We start from the raw sequence: 22,472 nt of genomic DNA, 5'->3' as shown, positions 1-22,472 counted from the left end.
CGTTTCATCAGGGTCTTACGTAAAAGGGGGGATTTGTGTTATTAAAGAAAAATAGCTGCACAGAGAATCACGATCAGATTTCACTGATCAATGAGCATTGAATCACTTTGTCTCCAGCTGATGTCTTCATGCGTCTGTCCACCAGTCAAAAGAAGAAGTGAATCAAACCGTGGTTCTCTCTGGACGACTTCTCAGGTGCTCAGTGTACTGATATGCAGGTGTACTAATCCAGCCCTCCTCCTGTCCCTGTTTCTCATGTCAGCTGCCGTGGGTCCTCCGTCCAAAGTGGACCTCTCTCCTGCAGGAAGTGACCTGGACGTCTTCATATCTCACCCTGTGAGCAGCACCAACACCTCCATGAAGGAACACCTGAAAGATCTGTACTACCGCATATTGTACTGGGAGCACTCTGGGGACACAGAGGTAGGGAACGCACCCTGCTGACGGACCATATCACCTTTGACATTTATCCTGACTTAAGCCCTCAGCCCTCAGCCTGTGGTCTCTTTCTGTAGCCGCTCTGTGACAAACAGGTACCTGTTTCTGTTCCTGTAGGAAGTCTGTTGTTATGAGGTGCAGATCCTGTTAACAAACACCTGTTACATCAGAACACACCTCAAAGTTTCTGCTTTTCACACTTCCTGTTTTCTCTACAGTCCGTAACAACACCACCCCCTCAGACTGCAGCAGAGCAAGTCCACAGCCCTCAGCGTCATGTGGAGAGTGTAAAGCTCAATGAGAGCAGACTCTTTTTAATATGTTGTGTGTTTTGGATGGGATCACGTGACCCTCTCGTCAGCTCTGGATTATTGTAGTCTGCTCTGCACTAACCTGTCTTCTCATCAGAGTAGTTTACAGACACACCTGCTTGCTGCTTTATAACACGGCAGCTGGCAGGAAGTCACTGCACCAGATAAGACCTGGTGTTCGTGTTCTCATGTGAGCTTCAGGCGCCTTGTCGCACAAACAGGAAACATTTCTGTGAGGCGTTTAGGGCACAAGTCACCAAATATAAACCCACAGACACCACAGCAACACAGACAGGTGCTCTGCTGACAGGACTGAGTGTAAGAAGGTCTGAGAGGTTTCACTGAAGAGAAGAGACAAACGGGAAGTGTGAACAACAATGTGTTCTTCCCCTGTAGATCTGGTTTGAAGAGGGAAGCTCTGCTGAGAACTTTGCTAGCATTAAAACCCTAAAAAACAAGCTAAGCTAACGTTAGCAGCAGCCCACAGCCCCACCTGACATCCTGTGTGCTGCAGAGCGTTAGAAACAATGATGTTTTACTTCAGATGTCTTTATTCAGATTAATCAGAATGCTCTGACACAGAAAGCACAGAGAGATATATGGCATGAAATGGAAGTTAAAAAAAAAGTCAAATATGTGCATTATACACCAAAAGATTAGAGATAAAGATTACATGCTGAGAAGTGGATCTATGGGGATTTAGATATAACTGCCAGAATAAAGTTAAATAAGAAATAAGAGTTACAATGCAAAGCAGTTATACACATAAGGGTTCTTTACAAATGAACAGTGTGGGCAGTTTTATGTCAACATATTGCACAGGTGAATTATTGCACAATCATCCAGCTTATATAAGAGTTCAGTTCAGTGCACAGTTTAAAGTGGTGTCTGTGTGTCAGGCACTCAGAGGGAGCAGTTATAGAGTCTGATGGCCACAGGCAGGAATGACTTCCTGTTGCGTTCTGTGGTGCATCATGGGAGTCTTTGACTGAACGTGCTCTGTGTTTAACCAGCACATCATGGAGCGGGTGGGAGACATTGTCCAAGATAACCTGTAACTTGGACAGCGTCCTCCCGTCTGACACCACTGTCACAGAGTCCAGCTCCGACCCCGCCTCGTCACCGGCCTTGTGGATCAGTTTGTTCAGTCTGTTGGCGTCAGCGACCCTCAGCCTGCTGACCCGGCACACAGCAGCAAACAGGATAGCAGTAGCCACCACAGATTCGTAGAACATCCTCAGCACCGTCCTGCAGATGTGAAAGGACCTCAGCCTCCGCAGGAAGTAGAGACGGCTCAGGTCCTTCTTGTAGACGGCGTCAGTGTTCTTGTCCCAGTCCAGTTTGTTATCCAAGAAAACCCCCAACTACTTACATTCCTCCACAGTGTCCACACTGACCCCCTGGATGGAAACAGGGGTCACCGGTGCCTTCATCAGTTCTTTTGTCTTTCCCAGCACAGTCCTGTAGTCAGCCTCCTCACCGCTGTTGATACATCCAGCTACAGCAGACCCTCACCTGAGGGTTTGGGGCTATAAGGAGGGGGAGGAGGGAGCGGTGGAGTAGCTGGTGGTTTAGAGTAGCTTTTATGGCAGTGTTGTAGCTCTGCTCCGTTGTTGTGTAAATATCCTGACATCAGTTCTTCTTCTCTGCTCTAAAACAGTAGCTATCGCTGTCTGCAACAATCTGAACACAGCACAACTTAATGGGAAAGTTTCTTTTAGAGGTTATAGATTTACCTTCATGCAGGTATCTCTCAGGTTAGTAGATTATTTGGTGCGTGGACAGGCTGATTCCTGACCCTGCTTTGCTGTTATCCAGGTGTACACTGGCATCAGGTATAACCCTGTGGTGTGTAAAGGCTGCAGACTCACATGCTCAGAGTCCTGTTTAGGGTTACGTCTGAGGCTTTAAACCCAGCACACACAGAGGGACAGCACGTGCACGAAGGTTCATAACTGAATGATCACACTGACAGCTGTAAAGAGACTTGCAGCCCTGTTAGAGCCTATTAGACTGTAACTTCAAAATGGCAGCAGGTAAAGGAGGCGCACAAGTTAGCTCAGGAATAAATGTTAAATCCTTTTTATTCTCAGGAAACCAGAGAGTTAAAATATAATGACAAGAGTCTGCCCCCTCCTGTTTGTGTGAGGGAAGCCCCTCTGCCCCCTCCTGTTTGTGTGAGGGAAGCCCCTCTGCCCCCTCCTGTTTGTGTGAGGGAAGCCCCTCTGTCCCCTCCTGTTTGTTCTGCACGCGCGCCTGTGCTGACAGTCCGTCTCTTTCAGAGGGTGAAGTCTCTGGACAGCAGCGTGACCGTGGTGACTCTGCCCAGCCTGAAGTCCTGGACCCGGTACTGTGTGAGCGTCCAGACCCGCTACGACTTCTACAACAAGAGCAGCAGCTTCACCGCCCCGCTCTGCATGCAGACTCAAGGTGACTCATTCACACCTGAAGAATACAGAGTGTACCCCACCCATACAGGTGTGATTATTCAGGTACATTTACAGATGTAGGTTTGTATGTGAACAGCTTCATGTCCCTGCAGTGCTCAGGTTACATCTGAATGCATGAAAGTCAAACACATTAATGAGATGTTTGTTTGTTTGAGATGAGAGCAGCTCAGGTGAAGAGGTTGACTCAGGACCTGTCCTGTACGCCGAGTGTCAGGAGGGAACCAGAGCCCAGTGACAGCTGTGATATAATTATCAGTGTGTGATGATGGAAGAACACAGTGAAACCTACAAGAAAGAAAGAAATGTAAACATCCAGAAATTCTACATAAATAAAACTTTAGTACTGCAGTAGACGCAGTAGACGCAATAGACGCAGTAGGTGTAGCAGGTGCAGTAGATGTAGCAGGTGCAGTAGATGTAGCAGGTGCAGTAGATGCAGTAGATGCAGTAGATGCAGTAGTCGGAAATGTATGTGGAAGGTGAACACCCCTCACAGGGAGGTGGAGGTGTTGATGTGCCCTACAGCGGTAAGAGGAGGCGTAGTTGTCCTCACACTGTCTCCACCTCTGCAAACAGTCTGTCACCATGATGCCCATGATGTGTGAGTGTGTGCAGGTGAGGACAGGTAAACCTGCAGCTCTCTGTGTCACAGGTGCCCTCCCGTGGTGGCAGATCTTCCTGTTCTTCCTGGCCTCTCTGGTGGTCTTCTTCCTGCTCGTGCTGTTCTCTCTCTGCGTCTTCTTCTGGTGCTGCAGGACCCTGAAGGCCACGCTGTACCCCTCCGTCCAGCTGCCGGCTCACTTCAAGGTACCGATGTGCACTGTCACAGTCAGATTACCTGTAGCTCGCCTGCAGACACACAGCTCACTGTCCTCTGTTTATGTCCCCTCCTCCCCCCTTGTCCCTCTGCAGTACCTCTGTGACTCCCCCAGCTCGGACGGCCCCCGCCTCCTCACCCCGGACTCAGAGTCAGAGCTGCTGTGTGAGAAGGTGACCGTCTGCCCCAAACCTCTGGTCCTGGAGCTCCAACCCCCCCCCTCTGAGGCCCTGCAGGGGCCCCCGGCCGACATCAGGTGAGCTTTACCATGAGTGATGTCATACATTACCTGCTTCAGTAGCACGCAGAACAGTGTAGGCTGTACAGACTGTACTGACAGGAAATGAGGATATCTAATAAAATGACATCACTAAAGTAAACACCTGTGGGTCTAAAGGGTTAAAAGCACGTTGACCTGTGCACATGTGTCTCTGATCGTATTTCACCTGTGGTGATGTCTGCAGACACAGCCGGCAGGACAGTGGCGGCAGCGGGGACTCAGGAGTTTACTCCACAGGGGGCAGCTCCTCCCTGAGACAGCCCCCCCACCCTCTGTCCCGTGGGGGGGGCGGAGTCTCCTGTCAAGACCCCTTGGACCTGGATCAGGTGAAGATGAGGGACATGACTCTGGGGAGCAGGAGTCAGCTGATCACTGACGAGGGCGTGGTGGACGTGAGCGTGTGAGGAGGAGGAGCAGCGAGCCAAACACAGGAGGAGCGACAGACTCTCACTGAGCTCGACTCACCTGCTGAGTGGACAGGCGCCAGATGCTTATGATGATCATGTGACCAACCAGGAAGTGCTGGTTGAGCATGTGCAGCCTCTGTCGTGATTGACAGCTGATGTGTGTAGCAGTGTGTATCAATAATGTGAGTCATATTGCTTTAAGTAGTTAGCATACGTAGCTGACAGCTGTTAGCATTACACAGGACATGAGCTTGTTTGATCTGGACTCCCTTTAACCTCAGTACTTCCTGTGTGGGCGGAGCCTCAGAGGTGTGTGTGTGTGTGTGTGTGTGTGTGTGTGTGTGTGTGTGTGTGTGTGTGTGTGTGTGTGTGTGAGTGTGAGTGTGAGTGTGAGTGTGTGTGTGTGTGTGTGAGTGTGTGTGTGTGTGTGTGTGTGTGTGAGAACCAGCAGCTCCAGCAGAGCTCCGTCATGATGTTATTTAACGAGACACGACCGATTGAAACGAATCTCGCTCTGTTATATCCGCTGACCTCACACGTCACTGAGCATACAACCACATACATGATGGAGACACCTGATGCAATGTTACCTGGCTTTTTTTTATTATCGTGTCATCATCTGAGATCAGTGAGTGGACAATCCTCCCTCACTCTGTCCCCCTCCCATACCTGTCTACCTGCAGGGTGTACACACACATGCTCTGCATAGAACCACACAGGCAGAGGCGTCCTCAGGTGCGTCTCTCCTGTATCTCATTGGCTGATCAGCTCTCTTCATGTTAAACAGTCTGTGGCTGTTTTAAAGCTTTAAAAGGTCCCGATGTCATTCGGAAGCCATCAATGAAACTGCGGCATTAATGACGTCCCTCGTGCCACGCAGCTCCATGCTGCGAAGAAACAGACAGACACAAAGAGGGGGCGTGGCCAGCAGCTGTGAGCAGAGGTACAGGTGTGTTGGGGGGGCTGAAGGGAAGCCAGGTGATCAGACTAAGTAGTGTGTGAAATGAGGAGTGAGAACAGACTCCAGCTTCACTCAGACGTCATTCAGTGATGACGACACTACTACTGCAGGGCTGCCACCGCCACCAGACTTCCTGCAGATTTTCAAATTAAAGTTACCTGACTGTTGATCAGTTCTCACTCTGACCATCAGAACGTGAAAATATAAGGACTAAACAGAGCTGAAATGTTCAGGCTGAATGATGTCCAACAGCTAACAGCTGCTCAGACTGAGGTCGTGTGTGTGTGTGTGTGTGTGTGTGTGTGTGTGTGTGTGTGTGTGTGTGTGTGTGTGTGTGTGTGCGCGCTTATGATTCTCATAGAATCTGTGATATTTTCATGAGGTTTAATTTGTATCAAAGCTGCTATCCTCATATCGCCGATGTGTTTTATTCTTTCATGCTTTATTTTGGCGGGAACAAACTGTCCCTTTACTTCTTCCTGTATGTTAACATTATTATTATTTATCCTCTGACTGCTCTCTGAACACATGAGGACACAGTGATGTGACGTCGGCTAAAGACTCCACAAGTTGCCTCCACATGTTCCCACGTTGCCTCCCCACGTTGCCTCCACATGTTCCCACGTTGCCTCCACATGTTCCCACGTTGCCTCCCCCATGTTGCCTCCACATGTTCCCACGTTGCCTCCACATGTTCCCACGTTGCCTCCCCATGTTGCCTCCACATGTTCCCACGTTGCGTTCCCACGTTGCCTCACTGTTTCTGTCACTTCAGATTTCACTGCTGCAGTCTGAAGCTCGTTTTAATCACAATCATACGAATAAATCATCTCTGACAATAAACTAGACTTCAGGGTGAGTGACTTTATACACGCACACACACGCACACACACACACACACACACACACAGATCCTGGATGTGCTCTAAGCTCAGTCTGAGCTGCAGGATCGAGTTTCTCTTCTGATTTGTGAAGTTTAAATGAAAATAAGTTTATTTCACACAAAGTAAAAACTGTAAACACTCGTGTGTCCTGGCGTCACGCAGCCTCTGCGTTTAGTAAGTGATTAATATAATATGCCCCCCCCCTCTTCTTACCTGTCTGCTTCAGGTAAAATGAACACTCCTTCATGTGAGGCGTCACATAATTATTTAGTATATAATATATTTTATATAGTTATATATAATTTTATTTATATAGCGCTTTAAGAAGGTACTCAGGCACTTTACATAAAAGAAAGAACAGAAGCAACAATAGCAAATACATGAAGAACATAGACAATGAAAAAGAAAACAATCAGAGTACAAGGCTTACAGTTAAATTAAATATGCATATAAAGGTCAGAAAAGGTTCAAAAGAAATAATCACAGATCATTGGTTAAGAGCAGATTTAAATAGATGGGCTCTGAGTGCAGTTTTAAAGGAAGGAAGTGAGGGAGCGGCTCTGAGGTGTTGGGGGAGAGAGTTCCAGAGGGAGGGGGCAGCAATGCAAAAGGCTCTGAGAAGGTGAGGGAGGGGCGAAGACGGGCCATGTTCTTCAGATGGAAGAAGGCAGTTTTGGTGATGGAGTTGATGTGATGGAACAGTGGAGCCATCAATACAAAGGGTGAAGTCGGGCAGAAAATGGCCAGTATGCATCGGACCAGTCTGCCTCGCCTACTGTATCCCACAATGCAAAGCGCTGGAACGTCACAGTGGCAGTTGCAATGATGGACAGCAGCAATATTCCAGCAGAAGGGGGCGCTATAGCTAAAGAAGCGGCGTTATTGTTTACTTCTGCATGTCGTAGCATACTGCGAAATTAATTTGAATTTAATCAGAATAACTGTGACGTAAAACTGAGTATGTCGTGCGTTCCCATCTCATAGTATGCAATTTCGTGTACGCGAGAAATGCCCGGATGTATACTAGATCGGCCCGGATGTTTGAGTATGAGACGGGAGCTCACTGGTTGTACTCAACTGCCCCAAAATGCATTGCGGCTATTCAGCTTCTACTCTACTGGAGATGGACCGGAGATCAGAGCGGACATACGTAAACGATTAAGTCACGTGATACGGAGAAGACGGCTCTGAGTGTGATGCCACCGGCATCCTAACAGTCAGGTTAGTAGGCAGTATGCAGTACATACTGTTTGAGTCTGTAGTAGGGAGTACGTTAGTATGCGGTTTCGGACACAGCCTGTGAAAAGCTCCTCTATACGACATACTACCGCGGAACGCAGTATCCGGTATGTAGCATGTAGCATATAGCATATAGCATATAGCATATAGCATGTAGCATGTAGCATATAGTATATAGTACGGCATTTCCAACACAGCCACTGAAAACCCCGAGTTAAGGCTCAACAGACCCGACTAACCCTCTGAGCTCACCCCTCTGTTTGTGCTCCAACTGTAAACAGGAAGCAGCTCTCTGCTCTCCTGAACTCTTTCAGCACAGTCTGATGGGAAATGCTGCCCCCTGCCATCAAAATGTATTCCTGACATGCTTCCTTCATCAATCAATCAATCAAATCAATCAAATTTTATTTGTATAGCGCCAAATCACAACCAGTTATCTCGAGACACTGTACAAAAAGAGCAGGTCTCAACATGAATCACCACGAGCGGCTCTGAGCAACATTCAGCACAGAGACAGAAAAACTTCCTCTAACAGGCAGAAACCTCGAGCAGAACCAGACTCATGTTTTACATCTGAAGAGACTGGACGGGTCGAGAGAGGGAGAGGGGGAGGAGCAGGATAGAGACAGGCAGACAGAGCAACAACAACAACAACAGATAATACATAGTTATGGTTACAGTGCCAATATTAGTGGTACACAAGTTACCATTATTATTTTCCCATTAACATTACTAACCACATATCTTCCCGGGAGTTCTTGTGCTCCCTTGTCTTGAAGGTTCCTGAGGATCGTTGCTGCAGACCACCTGCTGCTGTGGACCTGCTCGACTGCAACAACTACTAACATCAGCCTTCCCCATAGTATCATTATTGTTGCTGCTAATGCTAATAGTAGACCTGTTGACTTCAACTGTGGGTTAGGGTTAGGGTTAGGGAGGGAGAGGGAGAGGGAGAGGAGCTCGGTGTGTCAGATCCCCCCGGCAGTCTAAACCTATAACAGCATAACTCTGGGCTGGTCCCAGCCTGAGCCAGGCCTAACTATAAGCTTTATCACAGAGGAAAGTTTGAACTCTTAAAAGAAGAGAGGGTGTCTGCCTCCCGGACCCTGACTGGTAGATTGTTCCAGAGGAGGGGGGCCTGGTAATTGTCATAACCCGGCCCGTAAGGCCATGACAAACAACTTGGAGAGACAAGAGTTAACAAAACTAAATGAATTGATTTATTACAAAAAGAACGTAAGTTAATTAAGGAGTTTACAAACACTATGAGGTGTGAAAATCTGTATTATCAGTAGTGATTTATACTATGCAGGGGCCGTCACATAATTGAAGGCTCTACCTCCAACACTACTCTTAGAGACTTTAGGTACCACAAGCAGGCCTGCATCCTGGGAGCGCAATGTTCTAGAGGGGTAATATGGCACTATGAGCTCTTTAAGATATGATGGTGTCTGACCATTAAGAGCTTTGTAAGTAAGAAGAAGGATTTTAAATTCTATTCTAGATTTTACAGGAAGCCAGTGCAGAGAGGCTAATACAGGAGAGATGTGATCTCTCTTCCTAGTTCTTGTCAGCACACGTGCTGCAGCATTTTGTACCAGCTGCAGAGTTTTTAGTGACTTATTAGAGCAGCCTGATAGTAACGAGTTACAATAATCCAACCTGGAAGTAACGAATCCATGGACGAGTTTTTCTGCATCGTGTTGAGACAGGATGTGTCTGATGTTTGTTGTGAAGGTGAAAGAAGGCTGTCCTTGATATTTGTTTTATGTGGGAGATGAAGGACATATCCTGATCAAACAGAACTCCCAGATTCCTAACAGTAGTGCTGGATGCCAGGCTGATGCCATCTAGGGCAACTATATCATTAGATCATTCATGTCTCCCCCCCACATGTTGTTCATCTGTATCCAGAGTGTGCAGCAGAGATCGGCTGGTGGAGCTGCAGTATCAACGTCCCGCCCCTTCCTCTATCCGACACACTTGTGTCCTCGGCGTGTTGGAGCCCTCGGGTGTCCTCGGCGTGTTGGAGCCCTCGGGTGTCCTTGGCGTGTTGGAGCCCTCAGGTGGGCTCAGTCTGCAGCAGAACAGCTTCTTGTGTCGGTCTGAAGCAGATATTCACGCTGATGGAAAGTTCAATGACTGTAGTGTTAGTGTTAGTTACGTCTCCTCTCGCCGTTCCTCCTCTACTCTGCTACTCGGGAACAGAACGCTGCAGGAGGCCGTTTGTCCACAGAGCTGTCAATCGTGAGGCCACGCCCCCTTTTTATAGCATCAAATAACTCATTAAAAATAAACTTGTCAGAAAAATGAACACTTGCACATAAATCAGCAGGATAACAACTAAATATTTATTTATAAAACTATTTGACGTGTTCTTTGATTTTATAGTTTGATCTATGTTTCCCATGGATACACTGATGGACTCAGGTGACCATTTCACCTGCCTGTCAACTGTATAACCTGTAGAAGTCTACTAACATGCATGTTGGCAATAAAATCATCTATAATGCTAAAATAAGTGTTAACTGTAAAAAAAACAGATGATTTTAAGACGCTGAGTTTAATGTGATGTTTTTATTAAGTCAAATCAAACAAACAAATATAATCAGTACAGAGGAAATGGCCTCAGGCCCCGCCCCCTTTCAGTAAAGTCTATTATGATTGGATCTTTTTCTTCTTTACTTTCATCCATCTTTTCTACATTTTCCACTGAAACAACTTTTGTTGTTTTTCTGTGCAAAAGATAAATTATATTCATTTTTAAAAAATGTTCTTTTAAATCTAAAAACACATTTTTTTCGACACAAATTTGGCTCAAATTAAAAACAAATTTTAAAGTTTTGATGCTTTCAAATTAAAGTAGAAAATCCAAGAGTTGATCTTTATTTAGACACAAGATCATTACACATTAAGCACAATATCCTGAAGTCTTTATGGAGTCTGCAGCAGCTCCAGACCCATGTAGAGAGATCTATATAATATATACATAGATCTCTTTATAGATCTCTTTATATATATTATATAGATCTCTTTATATATATTACATAGATCTCTTTATATATATTATATAGATCTCTTTATATGTATTACATAGATCTCTTTATAGATCTCTTTATATATATTACATAGATCTCTTTATATATATAATATAGATTGCTTTATATATATTATATAGATCTCTTTATATATATAATATAGATTGCTTTATATATATTATATAGATCTCTTTATATATATAATATAGATCTCTTTAGATCTCTTTATATATATAATATAGATCTCTTTATATATATTATATAGATCTCTTTATATATATTACATAGATCTCTTTATATGTATAATATAGATTGCTTTATATATATTATATAGATCTCTTTATATATATAATATAGATTGCTTTATATATATTATATAGATCTCTTTATATATATAATATAGATCTCTTTAGATCTCTTTATATATATAATATAGATCTCTTTATATATATTATATAGATCTCTTTATATATATTACATAGATCTCTTTATATGTATAATATAGATTGCTTTATATATATTATATAGATCTCTTTATATATATATATTATATATTACATAGATCTCTTTATATATATTATATAGATCTGTTTATAGATCTCTTTATATATATTACATAGATCTCTTTATATATATAATATAGATCTCTTTATATATATTATATATATATTACATAGATCTCTTAGTATATATAATATAGATGTCTTTATATATATTACATAGATCTCTTTATAGATCTCTTTATATATACAATATAGATCTCTTTATATATATATATTATATAGATCTCTTTATAGATCTCTTTATATATATAATATAGATTTGTTTATAGATCTCTTTATATATATTACATAGATCTCTACAATATATTATATAGATCTCTTTATATATATTACATGGATCTCTTTATATATATTATATAGATCTCTATAGATCTCTTTATATATATTACATAGATCTCTTTATATATATTATATAGATCTCTATAGATCTCTTTATATATATTACATGGATCTCTTTATATATATTATATAGATCTCTATAGATCTCTTTATATATATTACATAGATCTCTTTATATATATTATATAGATCTCTATAGATCTCTTTATATATATTACATGGATCTCTTTTTGCAGCTTATGTTTCCACTGAGGGGCGTTTCAGGAAGTTGTAACTTCCCGGCCTCTTACCAGATTCAGAGGAAGTGTTGCGCTTAGGACTGTCAGACGGTTCATGTAAGATTATGTTTTGTCTTAGAATGAAGACAGAAGAGTCCGGACTCTGGTCACAGCCTGATCAATGAAGCGGTCACGATGATTTTCATGGTGCTGTTACTTCAGGCTGCACTATCAGGTAAGTAACGGTAACCTGTTAGCCCGAAACTAGCTAGCGTTAGCAACGTCCTGTGTGTTTCTGAAAAATGAAACTAGTCAACCTAAACTAAGCGAAGCTAAGCTAAACTTAGCTGGCACGCTGGACGCTAACTAGTCAAACAAAGCCTGCTCTCAATGGCTGCTTCTCATGTTTCTTAAATTGCATCCATGTTTCCTTCACTTGCGTCGTTCACTTGCGTCTTAGTCCCTCCCACCAGACATGCATGGAGAGACGCGAGGAAACCAAGCGAGGAGAGAGGAAACGAGGGAATGTTTTTTAAGAGACATGAGACGTCCTTTCCGATGAAGCGTCACGTGCTGCGACTTCCGTTTATGATGATCGCGTCAGCTGATCACCGCTGGATCAGCTGTCCGTCTGCTTTAACAGCTGTTTGTGTCTGCACACATGTGCTCTGTATTAATTCTAATAAAACACACAGTAACAGTGTTTCCTCTCTGTAACCTGTTACCTGTGTAACAAACACCTGCACATGAAGAACAGGCTGCAGTTCCTGCTGCAGAGCCAGACGGACATTTCTTACAGCACTGTGTCTTTATATTATTTGTTCATTATTTACATGTTTGATCACGGATCATCTGATCTGAGTTAATTATTTAATCAGCCCAAATACTGTCTGTTCATGAACTATGAACATTCTTGATTAGGCTCAAAGTTTCAGGATAAATAGAAATCAGGTCACGCTGATCAAACCCGACCTCACTGATGATCACACGTAGTGTTACCTGCTGACAGAGAGACTCTCCTGCTCCCTCTGAATTCATTCATTCATCTGTGATAAAAGTTAGCAGGGGAATAACTGATCATGACGAGAGGTATTTCTTTAGATTAAATATAATAGAAATTAATCTGTTTTTGCTGCTTTTGATTTTTAGACAACTTATTTCTACTCAGATGTTGACTCAGAAAACAAATCAAATCTGCAGTTATTCACTGCATTTTATATATTTTACGACAAGTTATGATCAGTATTTCGTTCTATTACTAGAAGTTACTTTATTATCTTAAATAACTTATTATCTTTAATTACTTTATCTTAAATAACTGTGGTCACAAACAGAAATGTGCTCCTGTGTGTCAAACATCCTCTTCCTCCTCCATCTCCTCCTCCTCCCCCTCTCCCTCCTCCTCTCCCTCCCCCTCTTCCTTCTCCTCCCCCTCTTCCTCCTTTGTCCCAGCTCGGTGTGAGGAGCCTCCTGCCCCCCCACAAAACGTCCATGTGGAGAACTGGCTGCTGACATGGAGCCCTCCACCCGACGACACAGACGTCACCTACACCGTCCACAGCAGGTGGGCTCTTTTATTTCATAATTTTGATTAATTTTATTATTTTTTAAAATTTCTATGGTTATCCCAAAATCTTGTTATTGAATCCAAAATGTTGCCGAGGTGTCACTCAAGTTCAGACTGGCCAATAGAGACGTGTCTGACATCGTTTAGTGAAGCCCCGCCCACCAGACTAAGCCCAAGCAGAAGCACAGCTTTGTGTTTGTAAAAAGACGTCTTTGATTAATCGATGTGGAGACGTCCGTGTTGATGGTTTTTGATGTGTGTGCAGTTTAAACCATCACAGTGATCATTATTGGTACTTCCTGTCTTCAGCTCTCATGGCAGCGCGTGGACAGACGTCCCCGCCTGCGAGCAAATGTCCTCCACTTCCTGTGATGTCGCTCTGACAGCAGCTAAGAGCAAGCACGGCTGTGTGATGCTACGAGTGCGAACAGAGAGACGCGGACTCACTTCGACACCGGTCCCCGCCTGCAGCACACATGGTGAGAGACTCACACCTGGCAGCAGTTTAGTTCATGTATGTATCTGTTGCAGAAACACAGAGCTGTTGCAGGTACAGACCTTTACAAACACCTGTGGTCCAGGTGAAAGCAGTCATTTTCTCAGAGTGTTGAACCAGAGGAGATCAGGGAGGTACACTACGGAGCAGGATCAGGTGTTACCAAGGCAACTTCAGGGTTAACTCTGAGTTTTCAGTACTACGAAGCTGGTTCACTTCTTACCGGGGTAGATCACCATGGTAACTTATGCTGAACACCTGACCTGCTCTGGAGATGCTGATGTTGGAGATAAGAGATCAACCTGAACTAAACACCTGCTGACCAATCGGGTCTCTTGATTCAGGAGCTCTGAGAGCAGATGATGAGAGAGAGCGGTCAAACACTTCCTGTTTACTGTCTGAGTTTATGAAATATATTGATGACAGATATTGATCGAGCTTCACTGATAAACATCTCCAGCAGAGCCTGATAAACACACTGAAGCCTGAAGGTCTTTGGTTCTTATCAGAACGTAAACATTCTTTAAACTGGGCTTTGATCTCGATGTGCTCCGTAGTTTGATACGTCTGAGAGAAGTCTCAATCAGTCCTTAACAAAAACACATCTGTGTAACGTATTAATCTGATGTAATGATGAATCTGATGACGGAGCAGTGATATTATTATATTTGCACATTTACAGTCTTGTTGCTGTTTGTCCTTCCTGCCTCCAGCAGCTGCAGCTGAGTGATTTGGATTCTGTGTAACTTCATCTCTTTCTAAAATTAGAGTTTCTCTGAGTCCGTGTTTAGATTGGTCATTTGCTGCAGACTCCGCCCCTTCATCTGAGCGCGCTCAGAGAAACCCTGGGTTGACTGATCGAGTTGAACCAGCGTCTTGTGAGCGCTCAGTGCGATCTCCTTTGTCAGGTTAATTGAAGCAGATCAGACAGACAGCAACACGAGGAGCAAACATGGAGCTCATGTCTTTCATATTTCTACAAAAAGAACCAGAACAGCAGACAGAAATGAGTCAGGGGGATGCTGACAGGTGGTCCATTCCTTGTCCTCCTGCAGGTGACTCCTGCTCTCCTCAGGTGAGCCTGTCGGCCAGGCCTGGCTCTCTCACCGTTCACCTGACTGATAACCACAGCCTGGCTCTGAAATACGCTGACCATGCTCAACACAGAGTTCACTACATCAGGGAGGGGGACACGCTGCAGGTGAGACAGCTGCTGCTCTGCTTATTCATCCACACCTGTCTCACTGTCTCTAACACCTGTTCATGTGACCTGCTGCTCTTCATCAGCACTTTGAAGACTCCTCCTCCTCCCTGACCCTCCGGCAGCTGCAGGAGGGGCAGCGGTACTGTACTCAGGTCCACTTCATCCTCCACAGTCAGGCTGTGGGCCCCCCCAGCTGCTCCCAGTGTGAGCTCATCCCTCAGACAGGTGAGGCAGGTAACTGATGAAGATGTGGCTGTCTCTCCTCCAGAAAAACTAACAGGGATGTTCGTTCTTTACATCATAGAGGGTATATAAGAAGTGGGCGTGGCCACAGTGATGTCACCTGTGGTTTGTGTTATGGAGGCTGTAGTGACCATATTTGAACGAGAGGGCGGAGCTGGAGAGGAGCGAGAGGTTAGCAACAGCAAGTGCTGCGCTAACGCTAGCATTAGCTTGTTTGTATGTATGTGTGGTGCATCTGTAATGCAAATATGATCAATTGGGATGCTAATTTTGGCTAGCTAACAACAGGCTTAAAACAACATCTAAACCCTCCCTTCTTCCTGGTCTGTGTGACTCTAAAGACTTGAAACTAGAGATTGAGACCATAAACTCATTAGGAACATGTTTACTGAGGGAATACATCAGGAGAATATTAGAGCCCGACCGATATGGGGCCGATGCCGATTCCGATATTAGGGAGTAAACAAATTCCGATATCGATATATCGGCCCATATATTCTCAAATGTTCAAAATGTATCTGAAATTAAAATATTAAAATTCAAAATCTGAAAAGTTATTGTCACATTTGCATGACATACAAAATTCAAATAAAATAGTGTTTCTGCAGCAGCTGAAATAGCACCAAAATAAAACATCAAATCAAACAGACGTGAGTTTAACACACAAACACACAAAAGGAGGAACAAAATGATGTTCTTGTTTCTCCCACCTTCACACAGTGCTGCTGAAGATACAAGTCACTAAACACAGACCAGCTCATCTGACAGACTGATGCTGTTAATAATAGTAATAAAGGCTTCATGATTTTCCATATTAAATATTCCCTCTTCATCAACATCATAATCCAGGAGAAGTGTGAGCTGGTGTCTGTATCTGCAGAGGATCTGCCCTCCGTCTGTGTTTCTATTCTTATTATTCTGCTCTGTTTGGGGCATTTGGGACGACCTATGGACTGTCTATCGCGGGGCAGAGGTCTGGAGCTCAGCCAACAGTCCGCAGGTCGGGACTCAATCAACACGTAGCATCACGGTGACATGGCTGTCTCTGTGCTCTGCTCTCTGTCTGTCTGTAGCACCGTAACATCGTAACTTTAACATCTTTATGAGACGTGAAAGGGACTTCACATAACGTCTTCATTTTCCGTTCTGTGAATGAGAACAGTCCGCGCGCGTGTCTCACTGCTGTAAGGAGCTGCAGGTGTGCTGAGGGCGGAGTAGACAGACGCACACACCTGGCAGCGCGACGATGGCTTATTAAAACAAAACCCTGTATCTTCCTGCGGGGTTGTACGGAGGTGTAGACGTGTAAGCTTGTTGTTTAGAGCGTAACCGCTGTAAAACTAGCAGACAACAGAGCTAATAAAGATCCTGTACCTTCGTTACTATCGAAGTGAGAGCCAGACTGTACACACGAGATCTCGTCTGCGCACTTTTGATGCGCAGAGGGTAGAAACAGCGGTGCTCTGAAAGCAAGCTTTCTTTCTTTGTTGTTCACAATGTTTCGCACTGTATGGGAAAGATAATGCTTCCCTTCCTGTCTCTGCTGCTCTGCTCAGCTGTGACGCGCACTCTGGCAGCGATAGGGACGTCCTCATTTCCCATCATGCCTGCTGCCTAGTGCTGACTGAGTAGTTTAAGTTGTTAAGTTTGTTATTTATGTTCCAAAATGCAAAAAAAATATGTTGTTAGTGTTTGTAATGTGTCTGTTTAGAATATATGTTCTGCATATGTTGCTAATTGTCATTTTTGAGCTGGTTTATAGTTTAACCATGAGTGAGGTGGCTGTTTCATTTCTTGACTTCAGCTGTATATTTCAAAAGTAACTTAAAGCTTGGCTCTCTTGCTGATTGAGTTTAGACTACGCCCCCTGTTTGTCAGGACGTGTAATAGCTTTTTTAACACAGCATTGCGAAAATGAAATTAATTTACACCCGGGGACACGAATAGCGATACTGATATATCTACGAAGAGCAAATGTCGGCCGGTAAAATTGACTTCCGGAGTTGCCCCCTGCTGGACATTAGAGACAATTCAGGTTAAAGACGCCTTTCAGACACAGAGGCTACGTCCACCTCTTATAAACAGTCAATGATATTAACACAACATGTAAATGTATCTAGCTGCTTATGTGTGTGTGTGTGTGTGTGTGTGTGTGTGTGTGTGTGTGTTTCCGTTTCCAGGTGATCAGGTAAATCCAGGTGTAATAGTGGCTGTGGTGTTCGCCCTGTTCCTTCTCTTCCCTCTGACCGCGTACATCTTTCTCTACCAGAGAAAGAGGATCAAACAGTGTCTGAGACCTCCGTATGAGATCTCAGAGGATGTGAGCACACACACACACACACACACACACACACACACCTACCTGTGAAACGTCTCTGAGTAAAGACTGGAACACGGTTTCTACAGGTCACGCGAGTTGGTTACTTCACATGTGTCTTAAAGGGACAGTGCGTGTATGTTTTAGAGTGTGGTTGTGTGAGGTACGGGTAAGGTACAGGTGAGGTATGAGGTACACGTGAGCTATAGGTGAGGTACAACTGAGCTACAGGTGAGGTACAGGTAAGGTATGAGCTACAGGTGAGGTACAGGTGAGCTATAGGTGAGGTACAGGTAAGGTACAGGTGAGCTATAGGTGAGGTACAGGGAAGGTATTAGCTATAGGTAAGGTACAGATGAGCTATAGGTGAGGTACAGGTAAGGTACAGGTGAGCTATAGGTGAGTTACAGGTGAGCTATAGGTGAGGTACAGGTAAGGTATGAGCTACAGGTAAGGTACAGATGAGCTATAGGTGAGGTACAGGTAAGGTACAGGTGAGCTATAGGTGAGGTACAGGTGAGCTATAGGTGAGGTACAGGTGAGCTATAGGTGAGGTACAGGTAAGGTATGAGGTACAGGTGAGGTTTAGGTGACGTACAGGTGTCCCAACTACCATGATTTCTATCAGCTCGATTGTCTGTAGGATGTATCCTGACCGTTGATGACCTCACACAGCCCCACTTCAAAATGACAAACTGTCCCTTTAATTAGCCTACAGCTAGCACAATTAGCCTAGCCTGAGCCGCAGCACGTTCTATATTAACCTGTGTCAGACATATACATGTAGATGCCGCCTTGGCCGCTGTCCACAGGAGCAATAAGTCAACGCGGCCACCATCTTGGAGAGGGGAGCCCCCGACGAGTGTAGTCTCGTCTGTCTATGACGGCAGGAGGTTTTTTCACAATTAAAATGTTCATAACTCGCTGAACTGTGAATCGATTTTCAAGGTTCAAGGTTTTCATACCACAGTGCTTTATCTTATAGTCTGGAGATCTTAGATAGAGAATCACAGTAACATTCCTATTATAACGGCTGTTTAAAATACACTTGACCAACGTAATTATTTTTTTCTTCTCAAACCATAAAAAATAGTTACGATGATGTCATTTTGTTTACAAATTCTAGAATAGATGCTTATTTAAGTCACAATAATACCCTTCATACAGTGTAGTATAGCAGGGCTGTGCGAAGTGTAACAGTTACACAAACTGATCAAATCAACTTTTATTTGTATCGCGCCAAATCATAAGCAAAGTTATCTCGAGACACTTTACAAAAAGACTAGACCGACTCTTTGTGGATGAACACATGTTGAACAACTATGAATAACCACAGCAGTAATTAATGACATGTTGTCACTTACAGGTAAACTTATTCCAGCATGCTTTGTTTACATATAGATTATTATATTAATTAATTATATTGTAATATATATTTTATATATGATATAATGTATATATAATACAAAAATACATATATAGTTATAGACTAATTATATTATACTGTATATGTGTGTGTATATATTTATATAATATATATATATATAATAATTTGCTTTCAAAAATGTGGAAGTGTTTGCCTTCAGAACAGCAAAGGGTAGTAAGACCAAATATTGATTTAGATTTTTCTTTTGTTCGCTCACTGATCATTTTGTAAATTGATAAAAATTAACTATTATTTATATTTTTTAAAGCATTCTTAGTTTACAGCATTTTTTCACAACTGCCTAAAACGTTTGCACTGTACTGTGTATATATATATATATATATATATATATATATATATATACATATATATATAATGTAATGATGTGGTATGATATATACCAATAGGCCTATTATAATATAATAATAATAATATACAACATATATAATAACACATACAAAAAAAGTCCTATATTACATTAAAAACATTCGTAATAGTACAACATTGCAAAACAGCTTCTCTTCTGTGAAACGCTCTTCCTTGTTGCTGTTGGCATGGGATCAGTCAGCAGAGCACCCCTCTCCAAGATGGCGGCGACGTAGACAAATCTCCCAGAAGAGGCATCTATGTGTATATATCTATGAACCTGTGTGTGATGATGTCATTCCAACTTCCTGTGCAGCTTTGTTTAAATAACGATGGCCCTTATCTGCCTCCTCTAGTTCTCCCTCCAGCGTCACATCCCCATATCCACCTGCAGCCCCCCCCCTGAGGAGCGCTATGATGTAATTTCCTGTGTCATCCTAGAGGAGCGGAGAGAGAGTTGAACTACACCTGCCGTTGGTGCCTTGTCATCATGCTGTCTCACCTGAGGAGTGAAACAGAACAGACTGTGGCTCTAAGAGAGCTCTGAGTGAATCTGCGGCACACCATGTTTCACATGTCTGCAGACGCAGACAGCACAGTGTGTAGAACAAACACTGAGGAGGAGAGCTTTGTGAAGGTGACACCTGTTCTATTGTTATATTCCTAAGTACTGTCCTGTGTTTGAGGTTATTTTAATGCTGCATTCATCTTTTTCATAAACTCTTTTGTTCTCCTGCATGTGATTAATTCTTCTTGTACTGCACTTGTATTTTCTGTTACACTTATGTCTGTACTTTATATTAGCGGTCGACCGATTGATCGTTTTGGCCGATTGATCGGCACGATAGGACTTATTACAAACTATCCTGGCCAGCAGATCTGGGCGATAGTGGCCGATGGCTGTGCAGCCTCAGGCGGGGACGCACATCACGTGTATCACCTTTTGCAGGGAGTCTCCATACACAACATACAGGTAAAGTGTACCTGGGATAATTTATACTTAAACCAAAGTTAACTTTATAACACAGCTTTATCTACAAATTCTGATCATGATAAGGTTGTTAGTTATAGTATTGCATTATTAATGAATTAGATTCTCTGTAGCTCAGCTAGCTCGCTTTAATTTGGCTAGCAGTGAGTGCAAGCCTAGCACAGCTAATGGGCTCATATGTGATCATTTGAGGGGCACTTTTTCTGAAAATGTGTGTGTGTGAAAACTCCTGAGGATGTTCTTGCCACTCGTACATTGAGACCGTGATTGAGGTGGGTGGGGGCTAGACCTCTGCTGACAAGTGGTACAAGATTCATATTATTTCTGACCCGTTCTCAGTTTATTTCTCCCCACAAAAGTTATCTCTGGAATATAACGCAACAATATCAAGCCAATAAATCATTTAACTGTCCCTTTTTAACAATTTGGCGTTCTCTCCCCTAAATAATCAAACCGCGTAACGTCAACTGTCCTTTCATGAAATTAAATCCCACTTTTTATGATCCTCCTCGAACCGGTAATGTCTGTGAAGGTTCTCAGTCATCCAGGTCATGGTGAACAACTGGACTTGGCTGAAGTTCTTGAAGACATTTCGCCTCTCATCCAAAAGGCTTCTACAGTTTTGATACTGATACTAACAATTACTCCAGTAATCTGATGGTTTGTAAGGGTGGTATTTAAAAATGTAACATGATGAGCAACAGAAGTAATTCTGACCTGACAGACGCCACAGAAGAGCCATCGCCATGTCAACAAATCCAACATATCTCCCAACGATGTAATCCAGCACTTCAGGACACTCTAACCGTAACCCTCTCTCAAATCCACTCAGTGATTTTATGGTGGTTCAGTTTGTTTGTTGACTTTGACTTTCCTCTGTGTGTGAATGTGCAGTAGAAATAAAGCTGCGTTGTCTTTATAACCATCGGGTAAACGACTGTTTTTCTCAAATGTAGCTGTAAGAAAACTTATTTTGCTTTAGTGTATTTTTAAACTGTTGGATTCTTGGATTCTTTTCTCCCCATTCAACCACAAAATTACCAAAATCCTTTCCAGTAAAACCTTTTCTTTATTTTTCAGTTTTTTTCAGCTCTTCACAGTTCAGACAAATAAAAACAAAGATGGTAGGACACCTCAAATCTCACTACCTCACACCTGTATGCAGGTCAAAGCTTTGTGGAACAAGATTAAAAAAGGTTGTTTCACGTGACTACATGTGAAAGCATGGACGGTAAAATCGTCCTTTTAATACTGAAACTACGTCGACAGCTTCACTACGCTCATTCTTAAATACTTAAAATGTCTAAATACCAGAGTTCATCTCAAGTTACAAGTTCTGTAGAAACAAAGGCTAAAAGAGGACAAAATAGACAGGTGAATCAGACAGGTGAGCCTGAGACAGAGTGACAGAGACTCACCTGGGGACAGGAAACACACACCTGTCCTCTTAAACACATAATAATCCAGTGCAGGTGTTGAACAGTGTGCTGATTCCCTACAGAGACGTTACACTGTAAAACCTCAAAACACTGACCAATCTGATCACTCCAACTAAATTTACAAACAGGAAGTCCCTTTTTTTAAACAGGAAGTTCCTCATTAAAAAGACAAAGTGTTTAAAATTATTTTCTCATCAACAGCACAGAAACAATATGAACAGAAAGAAACGTTTTTTACAGCAGGAGACACATGAAGAGATCCAGTAAAAATACCCAAGACGTGTGTGTGTGTGTGTGTGTGTGTGTGTGTTGAAATACACCCTCTACCCCCATAGATCTTCAGTGCGGCCGAACTTGTAGATGAGCGTGCTGCAGAGAGAGGAGACAGAGAAATATATTACAGCATCAGGTGTGATCAGTACTACCTTTAACTTTCACCACGCCGACCATTTTCCTCTGATGTCACTCTCAGGCTGTT

General features: G+C 43.2%; 3 protein-coding genes across 5 annotated transcripts in view; 2 read left to right on the top strand and 1 right to left on the bottom strand.

Annotated features, from left to right (window-relative positions):
* The window catches only part of il10rb (interleukin 10 receptor, beta), a 15,775-nt gene extending 9,268 nt beyond the window's left edge, over nucleotides 1-6,507 (top strand). Inside the window, exons 4-8 of the mRNA XM_069680789.1 lie at nucleotides 263-423; nucleotides 3,032-3,179; nucleotides 3,852-4,006; nucleotides 4,112-4,272; nucleotides 4,481-6,507. Coding sequence (XP_069536890.1) covers nucleotides 263-423; nucleotides 3,032-3,179; nucleotides 3,852-4,006; nucleotides 4,112-4,272; nucleotides 4,481-4,700 — 845 coding nt within the window. The 3' untranslated portion in view covers nucleotides 4,701-6,507. The remainder of the gene's footprint in view (nucleotides 1-262; nucleotides 424-3,031; nucleotides 3,180-3,851; nucleotides 4,007-4,111; nucleotides 4,273-4,480) is intronic.
* A 1,203-nt stretch (nucleotides 6,508-7,710) lies between these two features.
* Nucleotides 7,711-21,625, top strand: ifngr2 (interferon gamma receptor 2). 3 transcript variants are annotated; one of them, XM_069680751.1, is made up of 8 exons: nucleotides 7,711-7,769; nucleotides 12,085-12,180; nucleotides 13,398-13,509; nucleotides 13,822-13,991; nucleotides 15,064-15,209; nucleotides 15,296-15,446; nucleotides 17,636-17,775; nucleotides 19,921-21,625. In XM_069680751.1, exons 2-8 carry the CDS (start codon nucleotides 12,141-12,143, stop codon nucleotides 20,023-20,025), a joined length of 864 nt encoding a protein of 287 aa, XP_069536852.1. In that variant the 5' UTR covers nucleotides 7,711-7,769; nucleotides 12,085-12,140; the 3' UTR covers nucleotides 20,026-21,625. The 3 variants fall into 3 exon arrangements, with proteins under 3 accessions (XP_069536852.1, XP_069536853.1, XP_069536854.1); XM_069680752.1 differs by lacking the exon at nucleotides 7,711-7,769 and adding an exon at nucleotides 7,797-7,894; XM_069680753.1 differs by lacking the exon at nucleotides 7,711-7,769 and having other exon boundaries at nucleotides 12,019-12,180; nucleotides 15,296-15,437; nucleotides 19,921-21,624.
* The window catches only part of LOC138608229 (transmembrane protein 50B-like), a 16,243-nt gene continuing 15,375 nt past the window's right edge, over nucleotides 21,605-22,472 (bottom strand). The window contains exon 7 of the mRNA XM_069680754.1: nucleotides 21,605-22,363. Within this exon, the coding sequence (XP_069536855.1) occupies nucleotides 22,318-22,363 (46 nt within the window). The 3' untranslated portion in view covers nucleotides 21,605-22,317. The remainder of the gene's footprint in view (nucleotides 22,364-22,472) is intronic.

Source organism: Semicossyphus pulcher, unplaced genomic scaffold (assembly GCF_022749685.1).
Source record: "Semicossyphus pulcher isolate SPU_LCO1_2020_fin unplaced genomic scaffold, fSemPul1.0.p SCAF_41, whole genome shotgun sequence".
Lineage (NCBI taxonomy): Eukaryota > Metazoa > Chordata > Actinopteri > Labriformes > Labridae > Semicossyphus > Semicossyphus pulcher.
This window is presented reverse-complemented; position numbering and strand designations above follow the sequence as displayed.

Excerpts from the sequence above, each read along its gene's own strand:
- ifngr2 (XM_069680751.1), top strand. The coding sequence starts at position 12,141 with ATGATTTTCATGGTGCTGTTACTTCAGGCTGCACTATCAG. Across the intron at positions 13,992-15,063 it reads CCCCGCCTGCAGCACACATG|GTGACTCCTGCTCTCCTCAG; the intron begins GTGAGAGACTCA and ends GTCCTCCTGCAG. Across the intron at positions 15,447-17,635 it reads CCCTCAGACAGGTGAGGCAG|GTGATCAGGTAAATCCAGGT; the intron begins GTAACTGATGAA and ends TTCCGTTTCCAG.